The sequence below is a fragment of the Nannobrachium achirus genome (assembly GCF_963921795.1).
Source record: "Nannobrachium achirus genome assembly, chromosome: 6".
Classification (NCBI taxonomy): Eukaryota; Metazoa; Chordata; class Actinopteri; order Myctophiformes; family Myctophidae; genus Nannobrachium; species Nannobrachium achirus.
This window is the reverse complement of record NC_137815.1, coordinates 39,303,016-39,313,370: the sequence shown is the minus strand read 5'-3', so window position 1 is coordinate 39,313,370 and position 10,355 is coordinate 39,303,016. Positions and strand designations below refer to the sequence as shown.

Here is a 10,355-nt window from a genome sequence, read left to right as displayed (position 1 = left end):
CACAACACATTGTGTTATTACCTATTGCATTTAATTTATATTAAAGATTTGTCAAAAATAACTTTTTATTATATATACATTTCATTTTTTCGAAATAAAGGATGTGCATCATGTAGAAATGCCTGCAAAACAATCTGAACAAAGAATTGGGTATCATAAACATGTAACCCCATTGTTATTACAATTCTAAGATTTCTAAAATTTATTAAAAATAAGTTTTGACATATTTATTCAAAATAAAGGGTGTGCATCATGTAGAAATGCCTGCCAGACAATCTGAAAAAAGATTTGGGTGTCAAAGTCACTTAACCGTAATGTTATTACAATTCTAAGATTTCTAAAATTCATTAAAAATAGGTTTTGACATATTTTTTCAAAGTAAAAGGTGTGCATCATGTAGAAATGCCTGCCAGACAATCTGAACAAAGATTTGGATATCAAAGTCACTTAACCGTAATGTTATTACAATTCTAAGATTTCTAAAATTAATTTAAAATAGGTTTTGACATATTTTCTCAAAGTAAAAGGTGTGCATCATGTAGAAATGCCTGCCAGACAATCTGAACAAAGATTTGGCTATCAAAGTCATGTAACCCCAATGTTATTACAATTCTAAGATTTCTAAAATGTATTCAAAATAAGTTTGACATATTTTTTCAAAGTAAAAGGTGTGCATCATGTAGAAATGCTTACCAGACAATCTGAACAAAGATGTGGCCATCAAAGTTATCTATCCCCAATGTTATTACAATTCTAAGATTTCTAAAATTCATTTAAAATAAGTTTTTACCTGTTTTTTCAAAATAAAAGGTGTGCATCATGTAGAAATGCCTACCAGACAATCTGAACAAAGATTTGGCCATCAAAGTTATCTAACCCCAATGTTATTACAATTCTAAGATTTCTAAAATTAATTAAAAATAGGTTTTGACATATTTTTTCAAAATAAAGGGTGTGCATCGTGTAGGCATGGGCCAAGAACATTAGAGTGAATTTTGGTCTTTCTAGGTGCTTTTGTCTAGGAGATATTGCATTTTTTTTTAATTGCCGCCTGCACTTTGTAGATGGTCCCTAAGATTTTCGAATATCCAACTGGGTGAATATCCAACGTCAAACCAACTTCACCGCGGTCTACTTCACCTAATAGTTTCTTAAGTCAACATGAGGTTTGTGACTTGCTTGAGACTGCTGATCAAATAGCCTACAACTTGTAAATGCTGCCTCTGTTTCTCGGAGACAAACAGAAACTATTCACTTCACTCATGTTTGTTAATGATATTGTATGTTTTTCAGTGACATTCTGCGCTTAAAGAGGAACATGTTTGACTGATGTGGAACAGTGGCTGCTGTTCACACTAGTGACAACCCCATGGCGAAAGCATGAAAACTCTCCAAACCTTTACAGGAGTGAAAGGTGACACAAATTGGCCTGACTGGAATGGTCTCGTAATACAACGTGGTAGCCAGAACACTGCAATTAGATACATATAACTGTCAAATATAACCAATTCTGAAAATAAAAGACAGGGCTGCAGTTATGTCAAACTCCCAGGAGCAGAGCTTGGATGAGGATGCAGTGTTCTGGCCAGTGACTGAGTCTTGCCCAGAGTTCCTCCACTGTGAGCGGGAGCGTCATGCTGTGGAAAGACTATTGAGTGAAGGCCCAAGAGCCTTTTATGCCTGCCTGGGTACCGTGCGCTTGGACCGTTTCCTGTCTCCGGTGGAGGTCAGTCAGATAAGTGGCTGGACGGAAGACTACCACGCCAGCCAGATACAGCTGGCAGCGGAGGAGAATGCAGAGGACGGCGGCTCAGGGTTGCAGGACTTCACCGCCCGCTACTTTCCCACGCTATCCGACGCCCCTGCTCCGTGTCTAGACCTAGGATGGCCAGAGAAAGACTCTTGGATGGGACAGGAGTGTATCACAGTCCACACAAGCCCACCTGCTGAAGGCCAACTTCCCATCAGAGAGATCATCAGACGCCACTTGCAATGTGCCTCCCAGGTGTGCTAAAACCATACAGTATGTAATAATGAGCAAGGTTCTTTTCATTTTAATACAAGGTTTTTCAAATTAAGTCAAGTGTACAGTGGCTTTCTTTCTTTCTTTCTTTCTTTCTTTCTTTCTTTCTTTCTTTTTTTTGTGAATACTACAATATTAAAGTGAGTGTCATGTACTGTATGAGAAAGGGGTAGAAAGAGGTAGGACTATTATTCATTATTGTGTGATGTCTCTGTTGATGTAAGTGTGTAATACACAGGTGATTGCCATAGTGACAGACAGACTGACAGACTGTGCAGTCATCAGTGACCTGCACAACGCAGCTTCTCGGGGTGTACCTGTTTACATTATCCTCAACCAGCGGACCAGCCAGGAGGACTTCACGTCAAACAGGCTCAGGCATCCAGTGAGTCACTCACTCTTGCACAGTCCACTCAAGCAGTGGTGTAAAGTAACTAACTTAAGTACTGTACTTGTATTAATTTGTACTTTACTTGAGTATTTCCAATTTCCAATTCTTCTACTTCTACTCCGTTACATATTGGATCCAAACATTTAACTTTTACTCCATTACATTTATTTGAAAACTTTAGTTACTAGTTAGTTACCTCCTAAATTTTGATTGTTATTACAAAACATACATTAACCACTTCAGCCCTATATACATTTACAAGCTCACAATGCATCGTGATGGGACACATTGTGAGCTTGTAGATCTGCTATTTTCAAAAGATTGTTATACATTTGAAAACTTGAAATAGTACATTCTGCACAATGAGTACTTTTACGTTTGGTACTTTAAGTACATTTTGATGCAACTGCTTTTGTACTTTTACTCAAGTACAATTTGAATTCCTGACTTTTACCTGTAAGGGTGCCCTCACACCAAAATACCTATGAGAGTGGAATCCGCGTTCCGCCAATGCATTTCAATGAGAGTGAAGCGGTTTCATGCCAGCAGAGGATTTCTGCAAAAAACGCTCCCTTATCATTGAAATGCATTGGCGGAACGCAGATTCCACTCTCATAGGTATTTTGGTGGGAGGGCACCCTACAGACTATTTCTATATTCCAGTATTCATACTTTTACTTACAGTAAGTAATACATTTGTGTACTTTTTCCACCACTGCACTCAAGTCTGAGTTATGCTAGTTGCGCAAAAATAGACGATCTAAGATTGTAGATCTGCTGTTTTCGGCACGTAAACTAAGCATAAATCAGGCTCCAGTTGACTACACATCATCACTCACCTTATCTGGTGAATCTCATAGTATGTGACATGTATTTTGTGTTAATGTGCTGAGAGATACAACAATGTACTACACATTCTTGTTGCAACACAGCAGCAGGCCTAGTCTATTGCATAAGTGTACTGTGCGTCACCCCTGACAGGAGGAACTCAAACTATGCGACTCATAACTAACCAAAGGGACCCTGACACACCTCATATCTACTCCACACGAGTTCTTTGCAAATTCCTGTGTTTTCTATCTCTCTTTAACATCATCAGACCAATGAGGATTAGTGCAACGTGTCGTGTACATTATAGCCACACACATCTAAACTGGTTGCACTGCATTCAGTGCATTCATTCTGTTTGTGGATCACTTTACGAGAGAGAACATAGCTGTGGTTAACAGTGAGTGTGTGTGTGTGTGTGTGTGTGAGAGAATGGGTGAATGTACAGTAATTGTGTTAAGGTTCTATAGCTGGTTGGGAATATAAAAGAGGGTTGCGAGCTTATTAGAAACAACTAAAATAAGACCTTAAAACCTGGCGAAAACAGTTGCATGCATTAGCGCAAGATGACGATAAAGGAAATCATTAAATGGAAAACATTAAATGAACACGGCACCGAGTGCCGTGCTGCAAGCTTGTAGATCTGCTATTGTTGAAAGACAGATCCGGGTAAAAGATATTTGCATACAAAGGACAACACAAGGCGAGGGGGGGTTAACCACTAACCACTTCAACCCTAGCGTCCCCATTCTGGGGGAAAATAGCAGATCTACCAGCTCAGAACGTGACACATTGTGAGCTTAAAGATGACTATTCTCTGCAAAGATACAGTATTTTGTGTAGAGCAGAAACAGGACGGGCCTATAGAGCCCTGGGGGATACCAGTCAACTAAGTAAATTGCTTCTTTTATTTGTTCTGTATTTAAAGCTACTTTCAGAACCAAGAAAAACGCTGTATAAAATCGATGTATGATTATTATTAAGTAAAGGGTTTAGGTGTTTATCTTTAACAAGCATTTCATTGTTTGTCTGTACTTGTATGGATACGCATTTGACTAATAAACCGAACCTGAACCTGAACCTGAGGTGTTTATCTTTAAACCCTATATTTCATTGACTGGAGTGACCCAGGGGTGTATACTAGGACCCCTCCTTTTTTCCTTCTAATTTACATCAAATTTATTTACCGAAAATAGCAGTGGTGTAAAAAGTACTTACATTCTTTACTTAAGTAAAAGTATCAATAATGCAATGTAGATGTTCTCTGTTACAAGTAGAAATCCGGTATTCAACATTTACTTGAGTAAAAGTACAAAAGTATTGGTATCAAAATGTACTAAAAGCACCAAAAGTAAAAGTACTCAATGGGCAGAATGTCCCATTTCAAGTTATCAAATGTATAAAAATCTTTTGAAAATAGCAGATCTACAAGCTCACAATGCGTCACATCGCGACGGATTGTGAGCTTGTAGATTGTCTATTTTCAAACAGCCAAAATGTATATATGGCTGAAGTGGTTAATGTATGTTTTGTAATAATAATAAAAATCTACAAAGTATCCAGTAACTAAAGTTTTGAAATAAACGTAGTGGAGTAAAAGTACAATATTTACTCCCTTACAGAATATGCAAGTGCGTGTTCTTGGGGGGAAAACCTTCTGTTCAAAGGAGGCAAAGATGGTGGCAGGGGAGCTGAAAATCAACTTCCTCCTGGTGGACCTAGAGACCGTGATTCATGGCAACTACAGGTGACACAGACACAGTGCTTTCAAACCTGGTCCTATCAAAATAGTCAATGCAAATCTGCCCTCCATCCCCTCAGTACCCGCATATCTGACCAAACATCTCCAAAAAGTTAGCGACACCCACAGCCACAACACCAGAGGGAGCGCACACAATGATCTGATAACACAAACCCATAAGACAAATATTGATATCTCCTTCTACATCACTGCCACCCTGGTGTAGAATTCCTTGACTACCTCCCTTAAAACATGTAGCTTGCTGGCATCCTTCAAAACTGCCCTGAAAACTCACCTTTCAGGAGGCCAGAGAAGGAGGTAGTTATCACTTCTCCCATAGACAGGCGAGAAGTGAGCACGCCCCCCCCCCCCCCCCCCCCCCTTGCCTTAACCCCACCCCCTTGTTTCCCCTATCCTGTGCATATAGTGTTTTTTTAACTGTGATATTATTGAATGTTTTCTTTGCTTGCTATTTATTATGTCCATGAATTAAATACAGAGGACATTTCTATTGTATTGACTATACTTGTAGACATTTCTGTCTAATAAAATAATCAATCAAATCATATCTATTGCACGCTCACTACATGACATAACAGTCTGTTTTGTATTAATCAGCCTCACCTGGACAGATGCCCACTTGCATCGACAACTGGTCACAGTTCTTAGTGGCCCGGTTGTCGAATCCTTCGATCGGGAGTTCAGGATCCTTTTCGCTGCCTCGTCCCCCATCTCGGACACCGGGAAGGTCACCATGTCGCCTGTGTTTGTGCCCCACCGACAGGTTGAGTTCTCCAACCACCATCATCACCCTAAACACCATCACCATCCCCTCCTAGATTATGCCACTACGCCCCCTCCGCCTCCACCTGCAGACCCTCCCCTGGACTGGGAGGCGCTGGGGGTCCTCAAGGGAGGCAGACATTTCTCTCATATGTCCCCTGTCATTGATCATGAGGAGGAGATCATCCTGCCACTGGAAAGGCCACTTCAAAGCATGCCATTTGAAAAGAAGACCCCTGCTGTAGAGGAGGCTGCAATCAGCAGAAAAAACACAAAACCAGTGAATGAACATAGGTATACTGCTTAACATCTTAACCACATGAGCCCTAGCGTCCACATTCTGGGCATGTCATAATAGGTGAATATAGTGTATAATTAGGAGTTTATATAAAAACGATTAGGTCTACTGTACCTCTTTTACTGTATAAACATTTTTGAGAAACAATTTTGAGAATTTACTTTGTCTGTTCATGTCTCTCTCACTCTCAACTTATTTCCAATGGGTTGTCTGTAAATGACTTTACCATCATTCTCTCATCATGCGTGTGACAAAAGATCTGCGTGCGATAAAATCATTATGTGGAGACAGGCATTGATGATTCGGGACATTGAGATCTTAATAAGTTAACATTACAGAGATTTTTGTGGTGGTAATACTTGTTGACCCTGATTATAATTGCAGCAAAACCCAGCACCTCTCTCCGACAGATAACCACAACTACACCACCAAACCTGAAATTCAACAGAGGTAATGTAAAAAAAAAAGCAGAGAACACAAAAACACATTTTCATACATTTGTATCACATAAAAATACATCTCCCCCTCCCTTCCAGGGTTGGACGTAAAATAGAGCGAGCCTATAACAGGCAGGTTTCTAATGAGGAGAGCACAGACTCAGATAACAGGACAACCAGACCTGGCGGAGACAGGAGGGAACAGGAGTCAAGGCACAACACTGGGAACTTTTCTTTCCTGGAGAGGAGGCACGCGCGGGCAGAGAACATTTTGGAGGAGGACAATAGTATGGATGGAAATAGCTCCACTGGAGACGGAGACGGCCCAGCATCTTCTAGGGTACATTATGAATGGACATGAACATAATTAAGAATAGACAGACAGACCCAGGGGTCATCAATATGTCCGTACAAATGTGTCCGTGGCAAAGACTTGGTCTTGTCCGTGGCAAATACACCATTATAATGTTCTTATTTTGATCATAATACCCAAATACTGAATGTCAGTTTCAAGGTTTTCTTCAGAATATGTATGACACTTTTCTACAACACTATGGCATATTAGGAGTCCAACTTGTACTAGTGGTTCTCAAATGTTTTAATTGCAAGGACCCCCTTAACTCAGAGAGTGTACAAATGAAACCAATTGGATGGGTCCATTTGGTTCCATTTGTACACTCAGAGTTACAGACCTGTTATGGTCATTCAGGGCTGTCTCTTTATGTGTTTCTGGAAACATTATTGTCCACTAATTTTGTATGTCTGTGTCAAAAATTTCATTTTGACCAAAATGTCCCCCACAAGCCAACATGGGGATGACCCCTGGACAGATGGTATCATGTCACCTCTCAAAAACTGCATTGTACCTCACACATGGCCTCTCTCTTCACAGAAACCAATAATACTACGGGTGGCTCAGTCGGAGAGCTTCAGTTCTCTGAGTGACATAATGAGGAGGTTACAGCCAAAGCAGAGCTCTTCAGATCAGCACAAGGGACGATCGAGGGCCGCGGTGTCAGAACTGAGCCGCTCCATGATGAACCTGAGTTTTCAGACTACTGATCCAACACCAGAAGACAGAAGCTCCGCAGTGCCAAGACTACAGGGCAATGTAAGTGGGCAATGTTGTTAATTATTGTGTGTGTGGAGAACACACAGTGATGGAAAAAGCACTCAAACGGTTTATAAAAACATATATAAATACAGCAATGAAGTAATACTCAAGGGCTTCCAACGTAAAAAAGACCGTAAAAGGTCTTATTTGGGATGTTCCTTTTAGGCAGGGTGTACTTGTACTGTACTACATTTCAATTATATTGACTTGTACGGTTAAAGTAAGTAAAAGTCTGGAATTCAAAATGAACTTAAGTAAAAGTACCAAGTATTGGCATAAAAATAACCAAAATTAAATTTCTCATTATGCCGAATGTCACATTTTAAGTTTTCAAATGTATAAAAATCTTTTGAAATTAGCATAGATGCGACACATTGTGAGCTTGTAGATCGGCTATTTTAATGGCCGAAATGTATAGGGTTGAATTGGTTAATGTATGTTTTGTAATAATCTTCAAAGTAACAACTAACTAAAGTTTTCAAATTAATGTAGTGGAGTAAAAGTACAATATTTAGATCTGAGATGTAGTGGAGTATAAGTACAAGTATTGGAAATTGGAAATGCTCCAAATACCTCAACATTGTAGGCCTAAGTACAGAACTTAGTTACTTTCCACCACTGAGAACACAACAGAGACAAAGATTATGAGAGACAAATGTCTATCACCATTTGTCCTTACAGTACTTCGATCAAAAATAGAAAAATACGCACATCTCTTAAATAAGGTGCCTGTGAAAAATAACAGAATTGAAAAGAAACCCGCACCACACACTCTTCTCCAAATGACTGAATTTTATTACTTACAGTACTTTGACACTGGACGAGTGACACCAGCCTTTGCACTGATGAGGAAGAGGAGCAATGAAGTGCAATCTGGGTACGTCAGAACTCCAAAATCCTTTCTGTCCAGTCCGAGGCCCCGGAGCTCCAGTTTTGGACTCCAAACAGACTGGCGAAGACCTGAGACAGACCGGAAAGGAGGACAAAAAGAAACAAAATGAGGGACTCCTTCTTTCACTGAGAAAAGGCAGCTATCCAGTAGGGTAACAGGTCAGGTGGGCACCTTGATGTACAGTAAAACTGGCTATTTTGTCTAAAATGTGAAAGTAATAATAGATTTGAAAAATGGTCCTAAGTAAAAGAAAGATGATCATTACAAGCTTAAAGGACGACTTCACCACTTTTCAACATATCTTCATATAATTGGTCCTCACTTGTTCATGATAAAATAGAACTTCTACTCAGTCTTTGTCTCATAGGAGGGCTGTGGGCAGTTCAGAAACCCGTTGGCCAGTGACATCATCGATGGGGAATCCAAGCTAATAGAAACTGCAGGGTTTCTATTCCTGAAGAGTTGCAATGTTATAGTTTTTGTGATAATAAAAATCTAAATATATATATCCTATTTTATTTTTAAACTCATTCTAAAAACGCCTTCTAAAACCTCACCTTAGGTTTTCTGAAAACCTTCAAATTCTTATTAAAGAAATCTAATTATGTTGTTATATGAGACGCAGAGGTGTTACACAGAGGTGGCTCCCGGCAAGAAAGATATATCAATGTATAGATTACACCAGGTCTAATTAAGAAGAAGAAGAAGCCCTACAAGAAGTTACATTATTGATTATCATATCAAACGATGGAAAGATCTGAATGCACTTCATAAGACTATGGATAATGACATTGTGACAGGACATTGTATACGCCTAATTACTTGTGGCAGCAGTGTGTGCAATATAAATAATAAGAAGGCAAAAGTTGGCACATGGCACTTCGGCCAACTTGCCCACCCTCATACATACTGTACAGACAGCACCGAACAGCACCGATCGCAGTACTTGCACGCTCTGCTGCCACTCAAGTAGGCCATATATGGCCACAAGTTTACAAGACGCAAGTTGGCACCTTGACAGAGTGCAGTCTAGTTTATTCTTTCTCCATTATACTTTCAGTGTTTGTTTTGATTCAGCTTCCATCAATTTACTTTTAATCTCTGATTTAAATTCAAAATAAACCATAGAGTACACTGCCTAGCGATGACGTCACTGACAGACATGTTTTTAACTACCCACAGCTCTCCTAAGAGATACAGACCGAGTAGAAAAGAATGGTGCACTATTTTATCTTGAACATTAGTGAGGACCAATTATATGAACATAGGTTGAAAAGTGGTGAAGTCAAATATACTTATCAAATATTTTGGACAAAACAGCCATCAAGGTGCCAGATGATCAGTAGTCTAGTCACTCACAACTAGAGTGATAAGTTATACAATATGCAGTGTTATTACAGTTCACACTTATGACTCTGAAAGCACAACATTTGACCATTGTTAAAGACCAGGATCTGTTATATTGTTGTATTTATCAATTTTCTTGGAAGACACCAGGAAATAAAAGTGATAAAACACTACAGTATGTAAGCCGTGTCGATTATTTCACATTTGTTTTTATCTTATCATGTTATATTAAACACACAGGCACACAGGCACGCACACACACGCGCAAACACACACACACACACACACACGCACACACACACACACACACACACAATGTAAAGCTCGCCACACACACACACAATGTAAAGCTTCCCACACACACACGTACGCACGCGCGCGCGCGCACACACACACACACACACAGCACACACACACACACACACACACACACACACACACACACACACACACACACACACACACACACACACACACACACCAGCAGTGGTGGTGGAAAGT

At 39.8% G+C, this 10,355-nt stretch overlaps 1 protein-coding gene across 1 annotated transcript; it reads left to right on the top strand.

The window, feature by feature from the left end:
* Window positions 1-1,537: 1,537 nt before the first annotated feature.
* Window positions 1,538-8,579, top strand: fam83e (family with sequence similarity 83 member E; the record flags this gene model as incomplete). The annotated part of the gene is made up of 7 exons (XM_080728212.1): window positions 1,538-2,005; window positions 2,262-2,408; window positions 4,865-4,989; window positions 5,602-6,060; window positions 6,601-6,841; window positions 7,394-7,612; window positions 8,526-8,579. The coding sequence occupies 7 exons, from the start codon at window positions 1,538-1,540 to the stop codon at window positions 8,577-8,579; spliced, it is 1,713 nt and encodes a 570-aa protein (XP_080584338.1).
* Between the last annotated feature and the right edge of the window lie 1,776 nt (window positions 8,580-10,355).